The following is a 27,391-nucleotide window of genomic DNA, read 5'->3' on the forward strand; positions in this document are numbered from 1 at the left end:
ACTGTAAAGGAGTAAAACATTTGGAGATACATATCATTTTGAATCCACTTCATGGTGTCATTTTTCAATTTAACTATAACATCTTTGACAACAGGGTTTTTATTCAGGGAAAGACACAATGCTAGAATCTTCTGGCCAGATACACGGTGTAATGGAAGACCATAATCAATAGTATTTTGTCCAAAGGGGTTGAAAGGAAGTCTACTTCTTTTTCTCCTTCAAATTAAAAGCTTGATAACTTTAGGTTTTACAGAATTCACACTTTAATATACTGTATCCTGTAAAATGATTATGGGAGAACTCTTTGATTGAAGATGGATTTACCTGACACACACAAGCACATCAATCCACTGTACATCTCAAAATGAAATACTCTTTATACACCAAACAAAGCAGAGTTATTTTTTACTGACGCAAATGGTTTTTTTTTGTACAACAGGTTCATTATTTATTTCTCTGTATATTTGTATTAATTGATATTGGTAGACTTTCATCATTTGATATGATGTCTTTCTCCTTTAAATGTGAACCATTGGTCAGTAGGTGTACCATGAAGTGATACAATATCACCACCTAATGTTGAAGTGTTAATAACACAGAGACGGTTTTTAAAAAATGTGACCCTGCCTGTGTGTGTGTGTGTGTGTGTGTGTGTGTGTGTGTGTGTGTGTGTGTGTGTGTGTGTGTGTGTGTGTGTGTGTGTGTGTGTGTGTGTGTGTGCGTGTGTGTGTGTGTGTGTGTGTGTGTGTGTGTGTGTGTGTGTGCACTGCTGCCCCCATGAGAAGAGTGACCTTTGCAACATGCTCCTCCTCACCTACTGACTATACCCGTAAATCCCTTATGCTGGTGAAGTACTCTGTTTGTTGTACAATAATTAACTTGTGGACTGATAAGACACACATAGGAGAGAGGAAGAGGTGAGGGGAAGGACAGAGAGAGAGCAAAGGAGAGAAACAAGTCAGATAGAGAAGTAGAATCAGCAGAGAAATAGGAAGGATGTTGACTCAGCAGTTGAGGGGAAAAGAGGAAGAGGAAAGCTGTGAGTGTGTGTGAGAGTGTGTGAGTGTCACTCTGCTGATCTGCTCCTGCCGGGGTTAACGTCTAAATGGAGGAGCCAAAGGTGTCCCGGTCCATAGAGCTAAATGACGGCTCCCTGATGCCAGCGCTGGGGCTCGGGACCTGGAAGGTAGACTGATCAACACTTCTGTATTGTTACTGTTAGCAGTCTGTAATGAGTGGGTTCATTTGCAGGAAAACTGTTTCTTGAACCACACCACATTAACTTTAAAACATTAGCAGAGAGGCCAAAAGTACACACATCCTTCACTCAAGTAGAAGCACTTGTGTTTAAAAATACTCTGGTAAAAGTTGAAGTACTGATTAAACTCCTTTATAAAAGTAAAAGTAAAGAAGTTTGGGCTTTGAGATAAAAGTAGCCATAACTACAAACTGTTTTACAGGGTCATTAAAGAACTTCTAGTTCAAATGAGTGTCATTGTCATACATACAGCCACAGAAAACATTAAGAGAGACCACTTCAGCATTTCACTTTCTTTTGTTTTATCTTCTATAGGTGTTTCTTTGAGTTGAATTATTATTATATATATATATGTTTTAATTATATAAACTACTGACCTGCACACCACAGTCGGTGACACTACATTCTCTGTGTTGGAATTCAACCGACACTGGACTGGTTGACATACATGTAGAGATAAAGATTTAAGAAACATTTGGAGTGGGCTCTTGATTTTTTTTCGAAGCTGTACCTGTTTGTGCTAGTGTTTTTCTTTTTAAATGTTTTAAATCTAAATTTGACGGAGCAGTGTGTACATTTATTAAAGATGTGTCAGTTGTCTTTTTTTGTTTTTAGAGTGTGTCAGGATGGATACCTTGGATTTATCTGCACACTAAATCTACCTACGGGTATAAATAAATAACCTGAACCTGAACACCCATCTTGTTTTCTGTGTGACATTAGGTTGAAATAGGTGCGCAATGACTCTTAATAATTAGAATCCCGCCACCACATGCAGATTACAACTAAAGTAAAAAGACTGTTTTTAAGTAAGAAGAAGAAAGTACAGGAATATTTTTGTTAAAAATGTAATTTAAGGAGTAAAAAGTTGTCAGGAAAAATAGTGGAATAAATTTAAGCACAGTAACAAAGTATTTGTAGCTACTCCACTACATCCCACCTCTGGACATTAGTTTAGTGAATATATTACTTATTAAAAAAAACAAAGACAGCAGTAACAATTTCAAATGGTTCAAAGATGGCAGATTGTGGATAAGATGTGAGAGAGTGAGCTGTTGATCTGAAATGTTTTCTCCCTGCAGCCCTCCCCTATCTCCCCCTCCTTGGTGCAAGGTGCAGTGGAGGCAGCCATCGCGGCCGGTTACCGTCACATAGACACCGCCTTCAGCTACAACAACGAGGCTTACATCGGAAAGGCCCTGCGCTCCAAGATGCGGCAGGGCATCATCCGGCGCCAGGACATGTTCATCGTCAGTAAGGTGGGGGCCGAGGAGAAAAAGATACCTGTCCCACCATGCATGAAAGTGGACAAATTGAAGTTTACACAAACCAAAAAATGTTGAGACTGTTGTGTCTCATCAAAGATGTTAATCTTGTCAAGTTTCTTGTTGGGGTCATCATGACCCAGGTCTATGGTTGGTCATGTTTTATGTTTTGTTTAGCCATTTTTGTCTTGTCTCCCACTTCCTGTTTTGTTTTGGTACTCACCTTCTGTGTCTCGTTCCAGGTCTCTTGACTCCCTGTCACTGCCCTCGTCAGCGTCAGCCCAGCCCCTGATTGTTTCCACCTGTTTCCTGTTACCTCATGTTTAAATAGTCCTGTCCCCCCCTGTCTTGTGCCAGTTCGTCTTGTTCTGTCTGTGGGTCAGTAACCAGCGTACCAGCATTTTGTTTATTAATCCTCCATGTGAGCGTCTTGAGTTCTTGTTTTTGTGCCTTTTTTATGGAAATAAAGTATTTTTTTAATACTTTAACTCTGTCCCCTGGGGGTCGTGCATTTGAGTCCTACTACCTTGTGTTTAAAGTTCGCGACAGAACGAACTGGCCTCTGTCGCCCCAGGAAAAAAGAGAGGGTTGTATTTTCTGACACTTTGTGAGAGACTCACACACCGGGGACACATATTTATGTATGAAAGACACTTCAACAGTTTTGGATGGTTTTGAGGGTAATTACCAGAAAATTTCAGAAATGCATTCAGCATCCTCATAACCCCCCAAACCACTGCAAATCGGCCAAGCCATCTTTTAACTATTGTTTACATACGTAGGCTATGATGGTAATTAATGCTAATTAACACAACTTATGCTAATTGGGCAAATTGCCGGACATATGCAAGTTAGAATCCGGCAGTTTCTATGTGCTGGGGACCGTACTGTACATTTTTATCATGAAATGTTGGGGTTTCAACATCACGGATTAACAATAGGACTCCATGAGCTGGCAACTAGACTATATTGATATGATATTGAATGTCTTTTCAGAGGTTTTCTAATTTAATACTGAATTTTTCTGTTACGATCCATGACTGTATGTTTTCATTGTATTTCTTCTACAGCTGTGTGATACCTATCATGCCCCAGAGGACATCCCTGTGTGCCTGGATAAGTCCCTGAAAGACCTCCAGCTGGACTACCTTGACCTGTACCTCGTGCATTTCCCTGTTGGCCTAAAGGTAGAGCGTAACATTCAGAACTGTTTGCCACAATTAAACATGTACTGCTCCTTATCCTGATCTATAGCACAGGTCCTTAACTGCGGCTGTGAGGAAATGATTTGACCAGAGCTGGCCTGACTTGTGGGACTTTAGAGCCGGTTAAGATTCTGTCCCAACAAAGCTGCATTTTAAGATTCTTTATTATTATTTTATTATTCATCAGGGGGCTGACACCCTTCCAATGAAACGTAGGCAATACACAGACATGTGACTGACCACATTGATTTCACTGAAAATGGTCTTAAATACGTTTTATATAAGTGATTATTATGAGCAGAGTGCTAATTCTTAGCAGATTTATCACTATATGAACACCTAATTAAAATAATATATTTCTATTCAAAATATATAAGAATTCATGCAGATTATGCAACATTTATTTCTCTATATGTGTTTCTAATTGTGCTTAATATAGTTGAAGGACGATGAAATTACAAACAGAAAAAGGGAACATGCCATTTCTTTGCCAAGGACTGCTCTTTGATGTTACCTTTACATATCTTTTTTAGAAAATGGGTGATGAACTTTCCCGGAGAAAGATGGAAAGATATTGTCGTCTGACATCGACTATGTGGATGTGTGGAGGGTAAGAACATGTGCACTCTTTCTGTTTACACTTAAAACCCCCACAACACCCACATGCAGCTCCACACACTCATCATCCTCCCTGTCACAGATCACTTACCGTTGATATGACAGTAAAAGAACAAGTTTCCTCCCTGGGGGGGTCATTGGATCTTTCTGTTTGTACACTCCTGTTAGTGCGAAACTAAAATACCTTTATATTTGTTTCTGAAAAAAACAAGGCTTGCATCATTAACATTTTGACTATTTTTCTTTTTTTTAATACCTATGAAAGCAGGATTAGGTTGAATATTATCCAGTAGTTATCTTTTTACGAAGTGCATACATGTTGCCAAACCTTCAAATATTCCAACGAAACAAAATCAATAGGAATGAAATCCTGTATTGGTAAAAAAAACTCAAAATGATTTGTACATTGTAAGTCTAATGTGGTTTAAGGCACATCGTATTAAAGTAAGGTTGTGTGGCCTGTATGATGAATGACTAGTAACACACCTTTTACTGAATAAGAGCGTATGCATTGTTTTTGCTTGGTAAAGTGTTGGAGTTTTAAATTTAACCTGCAAACACTAAAGAAGTAAACGCTTTCCACACCAAACAAACAGTCGCCTGTCTTAGGCACGGTTAACTCTTGCTGGTGTGTTTCCCTGGCTGTGTTGTGTTTGCAGGGGATGGAGGCGCTGCAGGCCTCAGGGAAGGTGAAGAGCATCGGTGTGTCTAACTTCAGCGTCCTGCAGCTGCAGAGACTCCTGGCACTGTGCAGGGTCCCCCCCGCTGTCAACCAGGTACTGCAGACATTCTTAGTTCCCGAGGTGGAAGAACTACTCAGATCTTGTACTTGAGTTAAAGTAGAAGTACTCAGATCTTGTACTTGAGTAAAGTAGAAGTACCAGAGTGTAGGAATACTCTGTCACAGTAAAAGTATTCTAAATGTTCCTCCAGTGAAAGTAGAAAGTACTCTCATCTAAATGTACTTAAAGTAGTGACAGTAAAAGTAGTCATTGTCTGATTGGTCCATTTCAGAATAATATCTCTGATCTGTTTTATAATTACTGATCATTAAAGTGTTCTCAGAGCTGGTAAAGGTGCAGCTAGTTTGAATGGCTTTGTATACTGCAGGGTAGCTGCTGGATTTACTCCAGGTGAACTAAAGTCTGATTTAAGGGAGATTATATTTACCATCATTAATCCAGATCTGTAAAGAAACTAAAGGGATTCAATAAATGTAGTGCAGTAAAAGTACACCATTTACCTCTGAATGTAGTGGAGTAGAAATAGCAAAAAATTAAAATACTGAAGTATAGTACCAGTAATTCAAAGTTGTACTTGAGTAAATGTACTTCGTTACTTCCCACCTCTGCTTGGTTCTTGAACCTTCATTCTTCTACATATACTACAGACTACCTACACACTTTCATTAAGTACAAACTCTCTTTCACTTGAACACATCTTTGTTCCTGCTCGGCAGCTGACTGTAAATCAGTTCAGAAGTCCCCCCCCTGAAGATCAGCCCCTCGATGTATTAAGTGTTTGATTGGTGTTATCCTCCACAGATCGAGCTGCATCCCTACCTGGTGCAGACTGAGATGATAGAGTTCTGTAAATCCAAGAACATCGTACTGACTGCCTACAGTCCGTTTGGCTCGCCTGGAAGACCCGTCGAGCTGTAAGCCCCCCCCCCCCCCACACACACACACAAACACACACCACTCACATACTGCTGCTGATACCAGACACTCAGTGAGGTCATGCTCAGAGGGAAAGGACCATCAGGCATCTTACCCTGGACTGCATGGAGTATAGATTCAATACATTTTAAAGAAAGAGTCGTTTTTTTGGTTTTATGAAATATAATGTTGCTATTTATTTATGTAGGGGATCTTATGATATATAAATGACATTTATTACATTTTTTAACAGACGTTCACCTTTGTTTCTTGATGAAATGTAAGGTAAAGGGATTCTAGAATGTTTGGTGCCATAGTAACAGTTTTGCTTTTTAGTTAAAATCCTGTAAAAACTTCAGATAATCAGTTTTTACATACTGGAATCGGTTACATTATAACTAGCACTTTGTTATCGTTAGTATAAGTTTTACTTTTACAAACATATATTCGTTAAATATTTCCCAGAACTCAATTCCAGTATAACTGTGCTTCCTTTTTGAACCTCTATCCTCCCTTGAATGCAGATTTTCTTTGTTTTCTGGAACTTAATTTCCTCAAACTTTATTGAGACACCTTTGCCAAAGCTTCGACCGTGTGAGTTTGGTTCTCCTAGCTGCTGTCCTTCTCAGGTTTCTAGACAGAAGTTCTGCCCCCCGGCTTCAAGAGAGGTCAGAGAGAGATTAAAAACACTCATAGATGTATTTTAGCAAAATAATATGCAACAGTATATTCCTTAAAGGCTAATATTGTCGTTTTCCTTTCAAATTTCCCTTTTTTTCTCCTATATTCCATTGCCTATTATTTCAAATATCTGTTTTTCCATTTGTGTAGTATGGAGGGGATCAAAACGGCATATCTTTGTCAAGTTGTGGTCCTTTTTCTACAGCCCCTCCTGTGCAGAGGAGCAGCTTTGGCTTTTAGAAACGTCCTTATGTATCAGAGTATGCAGACATTGATCGTGAGAAGAGTTTGTCTTTGTGGACTCCTCATCATGGTTATGCTATAGGTTTTTTTCTCTTAGTAATCCTTATCTGATCTACAACCTCAGAGCTACGGTTCAATCAGGTACAGTGGGGCAAAAAAGTATTTAGTCAGCCACCAATTGTGCAAGTTCTCCCATTTAAAAAGATGAGAGAGGCCTGTCATTTTTATCATAGGTACACTTCAACTATGAGAGACAGAATGGGGGAAACAATCCAGGAAATCACATTGTAGGATTTTTAATGAATTCATTGGTAAATTCCTCGGTAAAATAAGTATTTGGTCACCTACAAACAAGCAAGATTTCTGGCTCTCACAGACCTCTAACTTCTTCTTTAAGAGGCTCCTCTGTCCTCCACTCGTTACCTGTATTAATGGCACCTTTTTGAACTCGTTATCAGTATAAAAGACACCTGTCCACAACCTCAAACAGTCATACTCCAAACTCCACTATGGCCAAGACCAAAGAGCTGTCAAAGGAGACCAGAGACAAAATTGTAGACCTGCACCAGGCTGGGAAAACTGAATCTGCAATAGGTAAGCAGCTTGGTGTGAAGAAATCAACTGTGGGAGCAATTATTAGAAAATGGAAGACATACAAGACCACTGCTAATCTCCCTCGATCTGGGGCTCCACGCAAGATCTCACCCGTGGGGTCAAAATGATCACAAGAACGGTAAGCAAAAATCCCAGAACCACACGGGGGGACCTAGTGAATGACCTGCAGAGAGCTGGGACCAAAGTAACAGAGGCTACCATCAGTAACACACTACGCCGCCAGGGACTTAAATCCTGCAGTTCCAGACGTGTCCCCCTGCTTAAGCCAGTACATGTCCAGGCCCGTCTGAAGTTTGCTAGAGGGCATTTGGATGATCCAGAAGAGGATTGGGAGAATGTCATATGGTCAGATGAAACCAAAATAGAACTTTTTGGTAAAAACTCAACTCGTCGTGTTTGGAGGAGAAAGAATGCAGAGTTGCATCCAAAGCACACCATACCTACTGTGAAGCATGGGGGTGGAAACATCATGCTTTGGGGCTGTTTTTCTGCAAAGGGACCAGGGCGACTGATCCGTGTAAAGGAAAGAATGAATGGGGCCATGTATCGTGAGATTTTGAGTGAAAACCTCCTTCCATCAGCAAGGGCACTGAAGATGAAGCGTGGCTGGGTCTTTCAGCATGACAATGATCCCAACACACCGCCAGGGCAACGAAGGAGTGGCTTCGTAAGAAGCATTTCAAGGTCCTGGAGTGGCCTAGCCAGTCTCCAGATCTCAACCCCATAGAAAATCTTTGGAGGGAGTTGAAAGTCCGTGTTGCCCAGCGACAGCCCCAAAACATCACTGCTTTAGAGGAGATCTGCATGGAGGAATGGGCCAAAATACCAGCAACAGTGTGTGGAAACCTTGTGAAGACTTACAGAAAACGTTGGACCTCTGTCATTGCCAACAAAGGGTATATAACAAAGTATTGAGATGAACTTTTGTTATTGACCAAATACTTATTTTCCACAATCATTTGAAAATAAATTCTTTAAAAATCCTACAATGTGATTTCCTGGATTTTTTTCTCATTCTGTCTCTCATAGTTGAGGTATACCTATGATAAAAATTACAGGCCTCTCTCATCTTTTTAAATGGGAGAACTTGCACAATTGGTGGCTGACTAAATACTTTTTTGCCCCACTGTATGTAGTGACACTGCAGACCAGTGGGGAGGGTCTTTGATATTTCTGATGCAGTCTGCAATTAGAAATGTCCCCCCCCAGCCTGCTGATCATTGTGAGTGCAAATCCGGAGCTCTTTTCCTCTCAGGCAGAGAGGAGACACTGATCCTCTGAAGCTGCTGGAGGACCCTGTGGTGGCAGATATCGCCAAGAAGCACAGACACAGCGCCGCACAGGTCTGTGTGACAGTTTGCAATGTATGTGTGTGTGTGTGTGTGTGTGTGTGTGTGTGTGTGTGTGTGTGTGTGTGTGTGTGTGTATCTTTGTTAGTAACAGTGGTCTGCTTCCAGGTGTTGCTGAGGTACCACGTGCAGCAGGGTGTTACAGTCATCCCTAAGAGTGACAGGCCTCACCACATCCTGGAAAACACAAAGGTGAACCTCTTTGTTTCTATCTCTCAGAGTCTTCAGATCTGACGCTGCTTTGTGATGCGGTCAGTTTGAAAAAAATGTCATTTTTAATATTGGGCTAAATAAACAACTTTGATTTAGATTTAGATTGTATTTTCTCTATTTCTCACACTCCCCTCACCTCAATATGTTCCCTTGTGTGACATAGTGATATCACTATGATCATAATGTAATACTCGCTCTTCTCTTGGCTAGCAAGTGGCGAGGACTCTTTAAAGTAGAGACTCTACATACTGATATACACCTGGACATTATTTATAACATCTATCATCTTGTGTGATTAGTAAATATGTATATATTTGCACTTGATGATGATCAGTCTTGGATTTCGGTGGTCTCTTTTTACTCCTTATGCTAAACTGACCAAAAGGCATTTAGCATGTTTTTCGTGTTTCCCCTTTAAGGGCTGCTTCACTAACTGTCCTGCAATAATAATAACACCATTGTCTCTGACTTCACTTTAGGAACTAGGAGCCTAATTATTGTTGTCTGTAGAAGACATTTATCAGTCTCACTGTTTGTGCAGATCTTTGACTTCAGTCTGACTGAAGAGGACATGCGAGCACTGAGAGAACTGGACCGCGGGTGGAGGTCCTGCGTGCAGGAGGAGTGAGTTCAAGCACAGCCGTGTTGTTCTGTATGAGCAGCTCCTGTCACACTGATGACTATCGTTCTGTTTCAGAATCAAGTCCCACCCGTACTACCCCTTTGTATGAAGCTGCCAGAGCAGTGGAGAGGAGACGGCAACAAGACCACAGCATCACACATTGCCATTCAGCTGTGCCTTACTTACACAATGATAAGCATATAGTAGTCTAGTGTACCCAAAAATGTTGAATACTCCAAAGTTTTAAGCATAATACGGTCCCCAGCACATAGAAACTGCTGGATGCTAACTTTCATATGTTGGGCAATTTGAACAATTATCACCAGTTGTGTTAATTTGCATTAATGGCATTATAGCTTATTTGGACAATAGCAGATTTGGACAGCTTTGGAGTTGTTTCAGGGGTTATTGAGGATGCCGTTTTAACCAGAAAGTGGACATATTTGTACTCCCGGGTTGACTACAATGAATAGTGTTGTGACCATTGGATATAGAGAGCACAAGATGAAAATTATTACTTCTTCTCTGGACATTTTTTTCTTCTTCATATGAATAAGCAATCTGACCAATCCAAATGATCCAGAGTCTACTTGAACTTCCAAAATCGACCCAAATTTAATTAAAATCAGTTAGTTCCCATACGCTATAATTGTAATGAATGCTAATTAACACAACGTATGCTAATTGTGCAAATTTCCCAACAGATGCAGGTTAGCGTCTGGCAGTGTCTATGTGCTGGAGACCCCTCCTATACATTTCTAACATTAAACTTTGGGGTACTCAACATTTCCGGGTTCACAACAGGACTCTAGGAGCTGGGAACTACACTATATTGTGCAGGTGAACACACATTTTAAGATGATTCATCCTTCAAATGTGATTGTAATTATTAATAAACTCAACAAATATAAGCTTTTACAAGTGAAGTGATTACTTCTGTTCCGTGTTTTGAATAAAATACGTTGTCTTTACAGTCAGATATATTTTTTTTAAATTGAAAGCAATTTGAAAGACAAAAATAATTGACTCTACAAACACACACTTTACAAATACTGCGCACATTATATTTGTATCACATACAGTAACAGACCTTAGAGCTGGAGTGAGGGTAATGGTTGACTACCTGACATCGTATCTGACCTCAGGGGGGGTCTGAGGAAAAAAATGTTGTTACCCGTCTGGGGACATAACAAAATATATTAACCCTCCTGTTGTGTTCGGGTCAAAGATATTGTGTTTTACATGGGATTGCCTCAGGGCCTTCTGATATCCTCCATACTAGGCATCATTTGTACATATCAAACTGCTGATCCCCACTTTGATTGAGTTTTGAGTGTTTCAGGCAACTTTATGGTGAAATGAATGAGTAACCCTATGTTCATCCATCAGATACTACACCCCCACTTATAGACAACCATGTTTATGTTTGAACGCATTTTCAGAGTATATTCACTGCAGTAACTGATGAAAACAGGCAGTTTGAGGCATTGTTTACAGCCTAAAAGCCACTCGATCATATCAAACAAAAACACAACATTGCATATCACAAGTGCTGGATGTCCCAAAACTCTCTCCAGTTTATGGGCAAAAGATCTGTGATACAGTACTGATTTGGAGACAGTCATCCACGCTCTTATTTCTTCATGTCTGGATTACTGTAACTCATATTCTGGACTAAACCAAAAATCAATATGGTGCCTTCATCTTTTGCAGCAATTCTCTTCACAAATCCCAGAAGGCTAGACCACCTCACCCCTGTTTTAATCTCTTCACTGGCTACCCGTCTGCTTTAGAATTGATTCAAAGATTTTAGTGATTACTTTTAAAGCTCTTAACGGTGTGGCTCCTGATAACCTCACTGACTTGTGCTCTTTTGAGCCTCTGCTGGCTGTTCCCAAAACCAGGTAAAAAAACCTGTTTTTTAACTGGGTGCTCAAGGCTTTTCCGTCAGAGCTCCGCATCTCTGGAACTCCCTGTATGAGAATCCGAGGCTGGGAGAGTCACCTTTTAAATCACTTCTTAAAACCCATATTTTTATTAAAGCATTTAACTAATGATGCCACCATTTGGGTTTACTTAATGTCAATGTTTGATTTTTTTACTTTCTTTTCTCCATGTTATTTTTGTCGCTATTGTTGAAACGCTGTATATTTTACAGGGCGGAGGTGGGGATTGCCGACAGTTCTGTCGCCGCCTGAATGGCTTGTTTTTAATCCATGTAAAGCAGTTACTCTGTCTAGAGATGCTCCTATAAATAAATAAATAATAATAATAAAAAGTATTATCATTATATAAGGGTGTATAACATGGTTAATGGTTTTGTGCTGACACCACAGTAACCACAGTCTGTCTCAGCCCAGGCCTTTTATGAGCCATTCCTTCAACACTGTTGTCACGTGGGGTGTAATGCTCCTTTTCCCCCTTGTTCCGTGTTCTTCTCCCCCAGAGAGAGTGAGGGGGGTGAGGGCTTCACAGTGCACACACACGCTGAGGCTCCTGCGACGCATTTGGGCAGGTCGGGTCCTCTGGTCCACGCGTCCTTGTCGGGGTCGTACACCTGCGTGGCTCTGGAGAACGCCATGCTCTCCCAGCTGTAGCCCCCCAGCACGTAGATCCTCCCCGCCCACACGGACACCCCCGCCTCGCTGTTGGGCAGCAGCAGCTGAGCCAGGCGGGTCCACTGTCCGCTGCCGGGGTCATAGGACTCCACCTGCAGGATGTCGAAGCGCTCCGTGGTGTCTTCGTCGTCGTCGCTGCCCCCAATGGCGTAGATGAGGTGTTTGAGGGAGGCCATGCAGTGCCAGCCCCGCGCCAGGTTCATGGCCTGCTGCTCCAACCACACCTCGCTGTCCCGGGATGGGTCGTAGCTCAGGACATCTCGGCGGTACGGGCCGATCTGAAAGTCGTGACCTCCTGAGATGTAGACCACACCTTTGTGGACCGTCCCCGCGTGGCCGTAGGTGAACCTAGACAATATTAATAAAAAAAAGTAACACCTTTACAAAAGTGAATAGCCAAAATCTACTGGATTTATGTATCAAGAAGTCGGCAAATGACTTCCGGGTTGATAAGATCAAGCGTTGAGTCTCGTTCAAGAACATTTCTCAAAACCTGTAACTCTGCTTTAACTTACTACCAAGTGAATAATAATATAATCTTGCCTAACACACCACTGAAAAATGACAACCAAATCAACAAAACAGAGCAAAAAACGACAAGACCGACCATCCAGAGGAAGCTAGCAATGAGCTTAGCATGGCGCCTCTTGGAGGATCTCCGTAAAGCCCTGTCCGCAGATTTCAGGACGACCATATCGGCCCTCGACACTAAGCTAGACCGGATTCAAGCTAACGGTGTCGGACCTCGGGCAGACAATTGCTTCACTCGAGTCCTGCGCCAATCTATAGGATGAACAAATGTTAACCCTGGAAGCTAGCTGTGCTACGCTAGCGCAGAGCAATGCTAAGCTACAAGCCAAAGTCACCGAGTCCCGCAGTCGCCGCAACAAAAAGCTGGCAAAGATATTTAGGTAAGCTTGCTTTGTGTAAAATGATAATAGTAAGATAGCTCCATGGTTATAGTGCTATTTTTAAAAGTTCCATTTGAACATGTTTGAAGTGGGGGGTGGAGCTTACATCCTCTAGGGGGGTAAGATTATGTATTTATTTTAAAGTTAAATGCATCTGTCTGGTTTGAGGGGCAAAATGAAGAGATCCATGGATACATATCAAACAGAACTGTATTCAAATTTTACAAATTACTCCCCTTTTAAATGGTATTTTTGTTTAACTGTCACTCACACACACACACACACACACACACACACACACACACACACACACACACACACACACACACACACACACACACACACACGCATTTATGGGATGCTTCATCAACAAATGAATCATTTGTACATCAATACCTTACCCCGTGTTACCTTGAATTCTTGAGAAAAACTTTTTTCCGCACATGGCCTCCAAGTTTTTATAGATTAAAGTTAACGTTTAACGTTTAACAGCAGCAAACTTCATCAAAACATCCGTTCGTGATCTTTCACAGAACTCTTGCAGAGTCCCTTTTACTGTGATGTTAAATGTAGCCCCAAATTACAAAAATCTGGAGCATTTGAGAACAAGTTTCTTCAAGAATATTAGGTAACACAGGTAGACCAGTCGTTAGGAATTATGGATGGGGGGCGAAATGTCCAAACTGGTCCTCTCATCCAAGGCTCCAGACTGCTTTCACATTCCAGAGTTAGTGTAGTACATACCTGCAAACTAGTCACCTTTCGGCGAAATTCGCCGTTTTCAACTCAAAATATTGACGTGAATCGTGTAGATCCGAAGAGGTTTTTTTTTAGGGGGGGGGGGGGGGGGGGCTGACCGACGACGACTGACCGACCAACCATAGACTGTATAACGGACTGTATAATGAACAAGAAACAAGTTTGCTATCTTCACAATAAATAAAATCTTTGTTCAAATGACTCGGTTCCACGACCACCGACCAATCATAAGCAAGATAAACCACAGCGCGTCTTTTTACCCATCGGTCCCTCTTGGAGTGGAGTGCTCAGTCGTCAGCGAGTGGTTCTTCTGGACAATTTTCGGGATACTTTACAGATACAAGTTTTGAGGTAGGTCTAGTAGCAGCTAATCTGGCAAAACCATTGTATGCTGTATCATTTTAACGTTGCTGAAGTAAAATTATTTTAGCCAAATAAAGTGTATTAACATGCTTAAGCTTATCAGCTTGTTAGGTTGCTAGCTAACCTCAGTGAATTGTGTTTAAGTTAGCCTAGCTAGACCAGTTCTATGTCACCTCGTTCAATGCGAAAAGAATACGTTTGTGAAGGCTAATCTCCACAGCATCCGTCCTGTTCCTGATATTACTGGCGGCTATGTCATTGTGGTCAGATCTGAGAGGGATGAAAACGAACACGTAATGAACAAATACACATCCGTGTGGTTTAGTGAGTAGCTAGTAGCTAGTGGTGCAACGGATGATCCATGATCCGTTCGGATCAATTATTTCGGTTTCGCATTCATCAACTTTTTAGTAGCTACGAAAAGTTTGGAGTTACGAACAAAATCTACAAACGCTGGCGACCGTGTGTAGAGTTTGTTTACAGTAAGCACATATAACGCTTCACTGTTGGAAATGACAGTATTCATATTGCGCTGTGTTATGTACACAAGACGCAGATGCCTTTGAAACAGGCGATCTAAAAACGAAAACATATTTTATATGTAGGAACAATTGTTGGCAATTGGCAGGTTTAAGATCCAGATTAGGTTCATGGTTGTGAATTATCTATGTAAATCGGCTCTATAGATTACACGTTCATTCTACATGTTGAATGATGATAGCGTAATACAAATATAGGCTATACATACAATGACAGAACTGCCGTGGGCTAAATGTTATCCGTATCCCTTTTTAAATGAATGTTCAATAGCTCTATGCCAATGGGAACCATAGAACGTGCGCATTACATATGGACCAATGCGACACGTTCATTACAGCCGTGGACCGATAAACACTCAGTACCGTACGCACACCAACCGGCATTTGCGTGTTTAACACCGTGTTTAACACTGGCGTTACCGCCGCTTAACTTAAATAATGAAGAACTGCTTTTAATTACGACTTGGCCGAGATCTTAACGTGCTGTTCATGCGTTTCCCATGAATAGCCTACTACTATAACTCGGAGCGGAGCAGGATATAATGCGCATGCGCGGCGTTGCTAGGCAACGTGTACAAAGGCTTGGGGGGGGGATGCCCCCAGACCCCCCTACAACGGTTTAGTTTGTCACCTTTTTCAGCCCTTCTGAGTTTGCAGGTATGGTAGTAAAACTCTAACTTTGTAATTGCGTACAGTACATCTGCAATGGAACACACAATTGAAGGGATTGGGACACAAATGATTGTATTTTAATTATTTAAATATTTGCTTCAATGAAATATCTTGCCATAGGTTTAACAATGTGAAAAGCTGCTTAGAGCTGTGTTATAAAACGGTCATAATTCCCATCCCCTTTTAACAACTGTACTTTTCCAAGTTTCTTGACCACGTTTTTTCAGGATATCATTTGAACCTTCAGCCAATAGGCCTACTCTTATTCACTGAATAGCTTTTTTAACTCATTATAATATAATATATATATAAGATACAGGAGAACATTCATGCTTACTGCAATAACGCTTTATAACAATTCACCTGTGTCTGGCAGATAAGTCTCTGCTCCATAGCTTCACTGTGATAACTGGACTGTACATTCTACATTTATATTCTATTTAATATCCCATACCTTATCCACTTAATGTGTAATATCCTGATTTATATTTTGTAATGTACAATGCCTTGTCTTTATGCTGCTGCAACGCAAACATATCCATCCATCCATCCATCCAATCCAATCCAATCCAATCCAATCCAATCCAATCCAATCCATCCAGGATGAGTAGTGGATACACAAAATATAATTTGGCCAACTGCAACAGAGTTCTGAAAACACAGACACACACCATCTGAGCCTACCTGGGCAGTGGTGCCACGTAGGACCAGCAGTCCTGGGCGGGACAGTACACCTCCACAGAAGACAGAGCTCCAGAGTCATTCCTCCCCCCCACTGCGATCAGGCTCTCTCCCACCGCCCCCAGGTAGAAATCCACCCGCCGCTCGTTCATTGGAGCTCCCTGGAAAAGCATCACAGCGTCAGTGAGTCTGAGCACCAATAGACAGGAAGTGAGAAACTAAGACGGGGGGAACTGACATTTATTTTGTGTTAAAAATGTAAATTTGGTTTTGTGTATGCTACATATATTTCAACTATAAACCAAACAGTATTTGACATGGGGGGGGCTCCTGGAGCAGTACCCGGGTCCACTGGTTGTGGCGGGGGTCGTATCTGTACAGCAGGTTACAGGCAGCATCCCCCCCGCTGTCCCTGGACGAGCTCCCCCCAGCAGTGAAGATGAAGCCCCCCAGCACCGCCAGGCTGTGGTGGCTCCGCTGGGCTGGCAGCTCCGTCTCCACCGACCAACTTCCTGTTCCACCGTCCAGCCGACACACATTGGCGCTCAGCTCCTCCCCGCGCTCCGACACCTGCAGCAGGGGAGGGACAGGGCTACAGGTCAAGGTATTAGACAAACTGTACCTCGTGTGTTCATTTCTTTATTGGTACCAAATATTAGAAGGACAAAACTTTAGACTTAAATATGTCTTGAATATATTTCCAAATCAAGTACAGTCATGGATTCAAGTCTTTTGGCAGTCAAGCCCAAATCAAGTCTCAAGTTTTTATTTTGGCAGCTCTTTTGGGGTTGTTAGCTTTATCTAAAGGGCTATATAAATGTAAGTTATTATTATTATTATTATTATTATTATTGAGAACAAATATTTCAGAAATGTATTTACAAGAAAAACTGTTTTTTCCAAATGTCCGCAGCAGTGCCATCGTTAGGCCTGGTAATGATTTTTTTATCATTACCCGGTAATAATATATATTTTTGTACAAAATAAGAATAACAAAAGAATAGCCATGATCTATACAAGCGGACAAAATGGGTTTTCTCGGCAGGGTTTCTGGTATCTCCCTTAGGGACAAGATGAGAAGTTCAGAAAGGAGCCAGTTGAGGTGGTTTGGGCACCTGGTAAGGATGCCACCTGGGAGCCTCCCTAGGGAGGTGCTCTAGCCTGAGGGGCAGACCTAAGACCAGGTAGAGGGTTATATCACCCAGGATAGGAATCACCCAGTCAGAGCTGGTTGATGTGGCGAGGGAAAAGGAAGTTTGGGGCTCTCTAATGGAGCTGCTTCCACCCGCAACCCGACCCTGGATAAGTGGGAGAAGATGGATGGATGATGGATCTGTGATTCCAGTCATACATTCAAGACCTCGAAAAATATTATGATTTTGTTGATCAGAAATGCAGGTGTGTTTTAGGTCGTCTCTGCGGGTGAGTTTTTGTGACATGTTGATGAAGACATGTGTTTCCAACGCATTCCTTTATAGGATTATTAGATATGTTAATCATGAAGCACACAATAACACTACATTTTTTACCCAGGCTTGTCATTATTTATCTTGTTGGTTTCTCGTCCATGTTTGTGTTACTTCCCACCTACGGCCCCCTCCCTATTATAAAGCGTCCTTGGGTTTCATGATAGGCACTATACAAATAAAAGTGATTTCTATTATTTTTAGGTGGTAAATCATTCAAATGATTACTTAGAGGAAAATAAAATGGTGTGATTCTGTTGAGTTCCATGCGTAATTTAGCTTTTTGTGTCTATTTCTTTTTGTGACATGTACATACCTTATCTGCACTACTTATAGACCGGTCTAACAACATAACCGGCACTATTTTATTCTAATTCATCCTACTCCGTTTCATTTTGCACAATTTTTTATTTTCATATTAGTTTTTCCTGTTTCTTATTTTGTCTTATGATCTATTATAATATGTTGCATTGTTGGAGGAGCTTGGAACTTTTCATTGCCATAACTACACAGCAGCTACCGAGCACATGATAATAACACCCTTGAACCTTGAATGATATAATTAGTAATATTAGTATTTTGTGGACATTAAAAGATGAAGCTGTCAAATACTGCAAATGGCTTCATCTGCATCTCTGAAAATAAAGTTATCATTTTGATCAGTGACTGGTCCCCACCCATCTGTACCTCTCCTCCAATCAGCAGCAGCTGCTCCACCCCCCCCCTCAGCAGGGTGCGACCTGTCTGCAGCAGTGGTTGTGCGCTGGGTGTGGCGTGATATCCCAGAGCCTCCTCTAGCAGAGCCTGGCAGCCCGCCTCCTCCGTCAGCAGGGCCTGCAGTGCCGGCACCACCCGCTCCACCAGCTCCCCCGCCGGCATCAGGGGGAAGCGGATGTGGGATAGGAGCTGCCTGGCATGGGGGGTGCGCTCAGGCGTGGTGCTGAGCCACTGCAGGGAGGCCTGCAGGAGCGCCTGCTCACTGTCATGCTGCACCTGAGGGAAGAGATAGACAGGAAGAGTCAGGATACCCTCTCACCTGCAGTTGCACCAACATCTCCACAGTAATTGACAACTGATGCTTCCTCTCCAGAGTTTTTTCCATCAGTGTTGCACTTTTACCAAAAAGCTGTCACTGATTAAAGGAGTGAGGAGGGGAGGCTTTGGGGTGAGGGGACACTGTGATAGAACCAGCAAGGGTGTGTCATCTAAATAAGTGTTGATTTGAATCATGGGAAGGAATGATGATAAAAGTGTCAAAGGCTCATTGATTCTGATTCAGTGCTGAATATATTTCCTCCTCACGGTGAAAAACAGAACCAAAACTTCTCTTCGTACATGTCACGGTAACGCACGTCTCTGGACCTTATCTCTGGACATTGCAAATTGTTCTTATACTTAATATACTTTACTATTACTTATTTTTGATTTGATTTTACTTTAGATTTTATTGTAATTCAACATGTCTAAACTCACAGGATAGATAAATAAACAACTTATGTTTGCTATGAATAACTATTTATTTGTAATAGAAGTTTTATTTGGTTTGTTATTTTATCTTTTTCTTGATTCCATTTACCTCTTTTATGTATTTGTTTGTTTATGTATTTGTTTGTTTATGTATTTGTTGTTTTTATTTTGTTTGTTTTTTAATAACAAATGTATTTTTGAGGGTGGATGTAAAAAGATAAGTCTTTTATATTTGTCTTATCAAATATGACATACAACGTAGTATTATATATATACATATATTGTAGTAGTAATAATATCATCTTTTTATAATTGTAAATGTATATTGTCCCCGGTGTCTGTGCCCGTCTCCAGCTCGTTTGAAGCCACTGTCTGTGATCTGTGTGGTCCCACTCCAACCATCATTGCTGCTGTCTACCGCCCCCCCAAACTGAATAGTAACTTTTTAAATGACTTTGCTGCTTTCCTCACCCATCTATCCTCTCTCTCACCAAACATAATATTCCTGGGTGATTTCAATATCCACATGGACAATACCAATCTGCCTCTCACCAAAGACTTCACATCCTGTTTGGAGAGTTTCGGATGTCAGCAGCATACAACTATTCCCACACACCAAAGGACACATTCTGGACTTAATCTGCTGCTCTGGTATCACCCCTCTTGATATTACAGCTGATGAACTCCCCATAACTGACCACTTTCTCCTCTCATTTACAGTGAAACTCACTCTCTCCATCTCTAAAACACCACGCCTCATTTCATTCGGGAATACAAAGAACATTAACCCCGCCACTCTCACTTCAAGTTTCCACTCCTTCTGCCTCCCTGAACACCACCGTCTATCCACCCCTGATGACCTGGGTTCTCATTACAACACTGGACTCCATAATATTCTCAATTCTCTTGCTCCGTTAAAAACCAGATCTGTTTCTTTCTCTGTCTCCGCCCCTTGGTTCACCCCCAATCTTCGCCTCATGAAAGCCAAAGGTCGGCAACTTGAAAGATTACATAGAAAAACTGGTCTCACCATTCACAAAGAAATGTATGATAACCACATCATACATTATAAGGACTCCATTGCCAGCACCAAAACAAGTTACGTCCTATCTCAAATCTACCCTTCATCTCCAAATTCCTGGAAAACACAGTTGCCTCCCAACTCCATGCTCACCTATCCCACAATAACCTGTATGAACAGTTCCAGTCTGGTTTCCGCCCACTCCATAGCACTGAAACAGCGCTCGTCAAAATCAACAATGACCTCCTTATGGCAGCTGATTCTGGACTCCTCCCCATCCTCATCCTCCTCGACCTGAGTGCAGCCTTTGACACCATCTGTCACACCACCCTCCTCAACAGGTTATCTTTCATTGGCATCACCAACACTCCATTAGACTGGTTCACATCTTACCTCTCTGGCTGCACTCAGTTCATTCAACTCAAATCCTTTAGATCCATCCCCTCCGCCGTCACTTCAGGTGTGCCCCAGGGCTCTGTCCTGGGGCCCCTCCTCTTCATCATCTACCTCCTTCCCCTTGGCAATATCCTCCGCAAATTCAACATTCAATTCCACTGCTATGCTGATGACACCCAGCTCTACCTCACCGCTAAACCCTCGTCCACTCTCCCGCCCACCTCCATCACCGATTGCATCTCTGAAATAAAAACCTGATTCACTCAAAAGCTCCTTAAGCTAAACAGTAACAAAACCGAGGTTCTCCTCATCGGCACCAAATCCACTCTATCCAAAACCGACAGCTTTTCCCTCACTATCGACTACTCCTCTGTTTCACCCTCCCCCCAGGTTAAGAGTCTGGGTGTCATCCTTGACAGCACACTGTCCTTTCAATCCCACATCAATAACATTACCCGGTCTGCCTACTTCCACCTACGAAACATCAATCGCCTCCGCCATTCATTCCCCCATTTCAAAACAGATCTGTTCAAAACTGCTTATTCCACTTGATATCAATTCCTCTGTCACCGTCTATTGTTTTTATTTTTTACTAGCATTGTTGATTCCTTTTAAGTTCTTTGTGTGTGTATCATGTACGGTGTCCTTGAGTGCCGAGAAAGGTGCCTTCAAGTAAATGTATTATTGTGTGTAGACATACACAGATGTACATTTTATTTAAAAAATATAATAATTGAGTTTTTGGGAGAAGGGCTGGGATTAAATCAGTGTTCTTCCCACTCCTTTCATTTGTTTATATACAATTTGTAAATCAATAATATTTTTGTTTATCAACTTGATACTGCTTCAGTTTGTACAGTATCATAATTCTCCTTTCATTTCATTATTATTGTTCTTTTTGTATTATTGTTCTACACATTCTAAATAAATAAATACAAATAAATCAAATCAAAAGTGTGTTAATAATTCTTGAGGAATTGTTTGATTGTTAGTATGTGTTTGGCATAATAATTATTAAAAGTATGATAAAATTCTGCACAGCTGGAATAACATCTGAGTACTAGTAATGATAACTTTACTACCATACATTTATGTTTCTTGGTTGTACGTGCTTTCATTTTTAATTTCTCTTTCCAGGTTTATGGAAAATCTACTAGGTAATAAAACATGTTTTTATTTCATTAAAATTTGATTCATTTTATCACAAACAAAGGTTGGAATATATCCTAAAAACTCTTCTTCAATAATAAAAAAAAAATGGTCAAAAGGATACAACCAAAAGCTGTTGATGAACAACGGTTGCCACACATATGATATTTCCTCCCAGAGTTTACCTGTCCGCTGGAGAGGTACGCAGACAGTTTCTGTGGAGGAATGTGATGGAGGAAGTTGGGGGTGAAGGAGAGCGAGGCGAAGTGTGTGAGGATGAAGCGGTCGATGCAGGAGTCGAGGCGCTCCAGGCTGTAGAGCAGAGCCAGCTGCTGCAGGAACAGGAAGTTTTCCTCACTCAGCCCCCCCTCCAGGTACTGGCAGCACAGATCCACCACCCGCCACACCTAAACCACACAGCAGCTTTAGCCATCAGAGTTTCATTTCCATCATTTCCACTGTTTATTTATTTACTTTATCACACTCTGTAACACACTCGTTATTAACAGGATTTCTTCCAAATATCATACTACTTCCTCTACTGCTGTAACTCATTCTTAAGGGGATACTTCAGCCCCAAAACAAGCATTATACAATATCTCATTCACTCACCTGGTGTGACCTTGGATTTTGGGGAAACTTGTATAGCAGGAGCTCTTTTTAATGTAGTGTTGTTCACCCTGCCCTCATTTACACTCAATGCATCCAGAGTTCCCTCTGTTTATGGATACTTTGTTCAGCGTGCAGTCATGCAAGAACGTTTCCGTCAAGAATCCAAGGTGACAGGTTGTGTAATTGAAATACAAATAAGTGGTGTATTAGTACTTAAAGAATGTTGTAAAGGTAAAAGATTTTATAAACAGTTAATATTTTTAGTAAAATGCTTAAAGGTCTCCTATCATGCTATATTTGAACAATATATTGTAGGGCCATATCCAAACAAAACATGTCTGAAGTGTTTTGCTCAAAATACCGAACAGATCCCCCATTGTAGCATGCCTCATCCCCCTCTATTTCAGCCCTGTTCCTGAAGTGCTGATTCTGTGACTGTAGCTTTAAATGAACTAGCTGCTGCTGGCCACGCCCCTTTGGAGCTGCTGCTGGCCCCGCCCCTTTGGAGCTGCTGCTGGCCACGCCCCTTTGGAGCATCATGCTCTCTCCTCTGAAGAGAGTTTTCTACTGGGAGAAACTCAGCTAAACGCTGCCGTGATTAAACGCCATATTATGTTCCAAACCACATCCAGCATTATTTCTGAAACAGTCTGGAGCTCAAACGTTTCTCTCTCGGTTTACCACAAGGAAATTACCTTTATATTACACACAGTCTCTCCAGTACAGTGTTAGCTCTGAGTGTTAACGATGCTTGCTAATGTAAACACAGACCATATTACTTCCAAAACAGAGGGGATTCAGCTCGCCCACTGTATATGGGGGATGATAGGTCGGGACGTGTCACGTGGGTGGGAGCCCACATTTACCTTATTACGTCATGACTGAAGCAAATCTGGATCAGCTCGTTTGTACCCCCGTTTTTAGAGATGTGGGTAAGGAGGAAAAGAGAGCGGGTTGTATTTTCTGACACTTTGTGGGTCTCCTTAAACACCGGGGACACATATTTATGTATAGAAGACATCAAAAAGTGCATTTTGCATAATAGGGGACGTTTAACTATTTTTGTTCATTGCAAACTATTTTAAACACTTACCCTAACTAAAAAGATTATTGCATAAATAAATAATGAGATAAAGAATATGATTACCTGCAGGAGGTGGGCCGCCTCCAGCACAGATTCAATGTTCCCTCCGTCCAGCAGCAGCTCCCCGCTGTAAAGGAAGTCCACTACAGCCTTCAGACCAACGTAGGACATCCCCACCAGCTCTACCTGAAACAGGAAGAGGAAGATGGAGGTTATTAGGAGATGTACTCATGATAGTGTCCGTGCATTTACCCCAGGTCATTCTGTCACTAGAAATTAAACAGGATCCCTGATGCTAAGTGACTGAGCACACAGAAGCTTCTAGTCTCCTCTCAGTGACTCAGGCAGGTGTTGCAAAAAAAGCTAGAGGAGAGATGAACAGTGGCAGAGGAATTTTCTGAGACAATCTGATGCCATTTCTCCTGATATTAATGGAGTTTCTTTGCAATTTTATCTTTTCCACCTGCCATCCATAGCACAAGGCCGTAGGAACATAGTTAAAGGACCCCTGACTAAGGAGAGTTTCATTTGACTTCTCAGGTTATTCCTTTGAGATCCCATGTGATTTTAGGAGGACAGATACTAACAAAAACAGATTGTATAGTGATTTTTATAAAGGTACTCCGACCAAAGACTTTCACACAACTGTGATTTATAATAAGAATATTTTGTCATACATACACTATATAGACAAAAGTATTTGGACACCTACACATTACACCAAGCTTTTATGATATACCATTCCAAACACTTAGGCATTAATATGAAGTTTCTCCCCCCCCTTTTGCAGCTGTAGCAGCTTCCTCTCTTCTGGGAAGGCTTTCTACAAGATTTTGGAGTGTGTCTGTGGGAATGTTTGCCCATTGATTGTATACACCTGTGGTACTAGGACTGAAGCAAACACCTGAATTCAATGATTAAGAGGAATGTTCCACTACCTTTGTCTATATAGTGTATATGACTAGGACGTTTCCTGTTATAATTGTATATTTGTGGTATATTTGATTTGCGATATAAATACACTTTAACTAATCTGCCTAAGTGGTTTCTGTGTGTTTTGTGCAGGCTGCATATCTCGTTATCATCGTTATCTTAGTAGAATTGTTAAACCAAGAAACTGAATGAACCTGTGTTGTTAAATGTTTGGTTAAAGATACCTTAGAGCAGTGGTTCTTCACTGGTGGGTCGCGACCTGGACCCATTTTGAGAGGGTCGCAGTTATGAAAGTGAAAAAAAAAAGTTGAGAAAAAAAAAAAAAAACACGGAAAAAAGTCAAACTTTGATTTTGAAGGCCAATTTTATTTTGAAAGCCGACATTTCTAATGCTGTGCTTGCAGTAGCCATTTCACTGGAAATGTTGGAGACAAGAAACGGTTTTGAAAACTGCTGTCACATAGTTTTATTTCATACAAAACTATGTGCTATATATATATATATATATATATATATATATATATATATATATATATATATTACTGCTGTGGTTCAAAGCTTTGGGTCGTGATTTATTGATGAAGGAAAAGGTGGGTCCTGAGGCTTGAGCAGTTGAAAACCACTGCCTTAGAGAACCCGGAGGCAGATACTATAGATCCTTTAGCCTTTATTAATAGCATAGATCCCCAAGCACAAAGGCAATGTAACATATAGGGTTATAATGAGTTATCTTTACATTCAAAGAATATGATTAACCTTGTCTATAGATCTTTAGAATCTATAGTTAAATGAGATGAGAAAGAATAGATAGATGAGAGGAATGTGGTTATTAGGAAAAGAAAGAAGAGACAGAATGAGTCAGGAAGACAAGGAAACAAAGGTTTCTGTTCAGTCCCTAATTTCCCGTGGTAATATCTGCTCTTTGCATCACTAAGTACCTCTTCCTGGTATTTCTCCCTCATGCCCAAAGTGAACATGGCGTGGAAGTAGGGGCTGGAGAGGGCCAGCAGGGCCCGGTGAGCCGGGAGCCGCCTGCTGTCAGCCAGCAGCACCACATCACACAGCTGATGCTGCTCCCGCTGCTGGCTGAGGCCCTGCAGCACCTCCCCCGCCTGGTCCACGCAGCGGAACACCTGCCAACACACAAAGGTCCAAGGTCTTATTGGGTCATTTTTCAACAGAACACTTATGGTGGGTTTGAAGGTTCAGTTCAGCAGTGTAGAAAGTGGTCACAAATGTTATTCATTACAATTTTTCAGAGTTGATATTAGGAGGACTTTCTTAAAGTGAGAGGACTTATTTAACCGGTCCGTGGGAGCCAGAATTCTTGTTGGTTGCAAGGGGATCAAATACTTATTTCCAACAATTAAACCCAAATCAATTTATATCTTTTTTAAAAATCTTTCTTTGTAGATTTTCTTCTTGATATTCTGTCTCTCACTGTTAAAATAAACCTACCATTAAAAGTATAGACTTTTAATTTCTTTGTAAGTAGGCAAACTAACAAAAGCGGCAGGGGATCAAATACTTATTTCCTTCACTGTATATAGGCGTCTTTCAAGGCTCTCAAGGTCGCTGTACAAGATACACAAAATACAAACAAAACACCAGCACAAAAACAAGACAATATCATAAATAGGAGCAGAGGATGTGTGATGAGTAGTGATCAGGGGGGATGAGCCGGTGTATGACTTTTAGATGGGATTTGAAAGTGGTGAGTGGGTCAATATTTAGAGAGGCCAGAGTCCTTAAAGGTACCCTGATCATTATTGGCTTTATGGGGCACTGTGTGGATTGTATAACCCAATCAATATTGTAGTTAGGCATCAGGGGCACACACAATGAGTTTTAGTGAGACTGAATGTGAACACGTTTGTTTACGAGGTACAAATTATAAAAATGTTGATGTCTTATTTAAACACTGCTATACTGTTTACTTTATACAGTACATATACTCACTTTTGATAATAGAAAGTAATATATATATATATATATACATTTATCCAAAAGTAAGGAAACCTATTTCCTGAGAGTCTCTCTACTGTAAAGAAGCTGCTTCCTTCTTGTTTGTATATTTGTTTCAGAGTCTGTCTTAGTCCTGTTACTGACAGTGAAACACACACAAAAACACGCACACACACACACACACACACACACACACACACACACACACACACACACACACACACACACACACACACACACACACACACACACACACACACACACACACACACACACACACCTGGGAGGATTCGCTGATCCGCTTGGGCCGACACACTTGTCTCGGTTTGCCATTGTCCATTATCTTCCCTTAGGCAGACACCATCTGAAATAAGACACACACACACACACACACACACACACACACACACACACACACACACACACACACACACACACACACACACACACACACACACACACACACACACACGCAGTATTGTTATGCTATAGTTTAAGAACTACGCTATTCCTGGTACTCTACTAAATGATCCCCTCACAGGACCCACAACCAGGAAGGCTGCGTCGCTGTAGAGAGCACCATACTGTTAGCTAGAACACACAGACAGTCAAAACAATAATAACAAGGAACAATGTAATGTGCAGTAATGACACTGTGGGAATCAAACTGTAGAAAGCTGTCATCGTGATAAACTGACAGTGCTTACATTAATGGAGCAGATGACAGCTGTGATAAAGTCAGCATCTCTTAATGCTGCAGGTTAGCACGAGGAGCAGTAGCACCTGCATCTTCAGGAGGAAACGATCAGCACGAAAGATTTTTAACGACGATAGACACGGGACCGTTTCCCGAAAAGGTATTTGTATCACAGTGTCTTTTCACAGAGACAAACTCCTGAAATACAAAGTGTTTTAAACCATAGCAAGAGCTTAACACTGTAGCATATCATCTGCTAGCTGAATAAACAAAACGGCTTCCGGTTTAGTTTTTCAAAATAAACTCCTTTGTCTTGAAACATAACTGTGAT

The 27,391-nt window shown here is 41.3% G+C and overlaps 2 protein-coding genes across 2 annotated transcripts; one reads left to right on the forward strand and one right to left on the reverse strand.

The window, feature by feature from the left end:
• The first annotated feature begins 881 nt into the window (after positions 1 to 881).
• zgc:56622 (uncharacterized protein LOC326033 homolog) lies at positions 882 to 10,700 on the forward strand. The gene is given in 11 exon segments (XM_063904107.1): positions 882 to 1,186; positions 2,341 to 2,517; positions 3,594 to 3,710; positions 4,262 to 4,274; positions 4,277 to 4,338; positions 5,006 to 5,122; positions 5,891 to 6,003; positions 8,799 to 8,886; positions 9,001 to 9,084; positions 9,647 to 9,729; positions 9,803 to 10,700. Coding segments are annotated over 11 exon segments (969 nt in total). The 5' UTR covers positions 882 to 1,105; the 3' UTR covers positions 9,837 to 10,700.
• klhl36 (kelch-like family member 36) lies at positions 10,648 to 27,350 on the reverse strand. The gene is made up of 9 exons (XM_063904093.1): positions 27,071 to 27,350; positions 26,644 to 26,727; positions 25,337 to 25,531; positions 23,529 to 23,651; positions 21,955 to 22,176; positions 18,424 to 18,729; positions 16,613 to 16,840; positions 16,274 to 16,431; positions 10,648 to 12,693 (listed from the first exon to the last, which is right to left on the reverse strand). The coding sequence occupies exons 2-9, from the start codon at positions 26,701 to 26,703 to the stop codon at positions 12,120 to 12,122; spliced, it is 1,866 nt and encodes a 621-aa protein (XP_063760163.1). The 5' UTR covers positions 26,704 to 26,727; positions 27,071 to 27,350; the 3' UTR covers positions 10,648 to 12,119.
• Between the last annotated feature and the right edge of the window lie 41 nt (positions 27,351 to 27,391).

This window comes from Eleginops maclovinus, chromosome 2, assembly GCF_036324505.1.
Source record: "Eleginops maclovinus isolate JMC-PN-2008 ecotype Puerto Natales chromosome 2, JC_Emac_rtc_rv5, whole genome shotgun sequence".
NCBI classification, from domain to species: Eukaryota; Metazoa; Chordata; class Actinopteri; order Perciformes; family Eleginopidae; genus Eleginops; species Eleginops maclovinus.

Coding starts and splice junctions, on each gene's coding strand:
- klhl36 (XM_063904093.1), bottom strand. CDS start 26,703: ATGGACAATGGCAAACCGAGACAAGTGTGTCGGCCCAAGCGGATCAGC. Junction 25,532..26,643: donor GGATCAGCGAATCCTCCCAG/GTGTGTGTGTGT, acceptor GTGTGTTGGCAG/GTGTTCCGCTGCGTGGACCA. Junction 16,841..18,423: donor TGCTGCTGATTGGAGGAGAG/GTACAGATGGGT, acceptor CCCCTGCTGCAG/GTGTCGGAGCGCGGGGAGGA.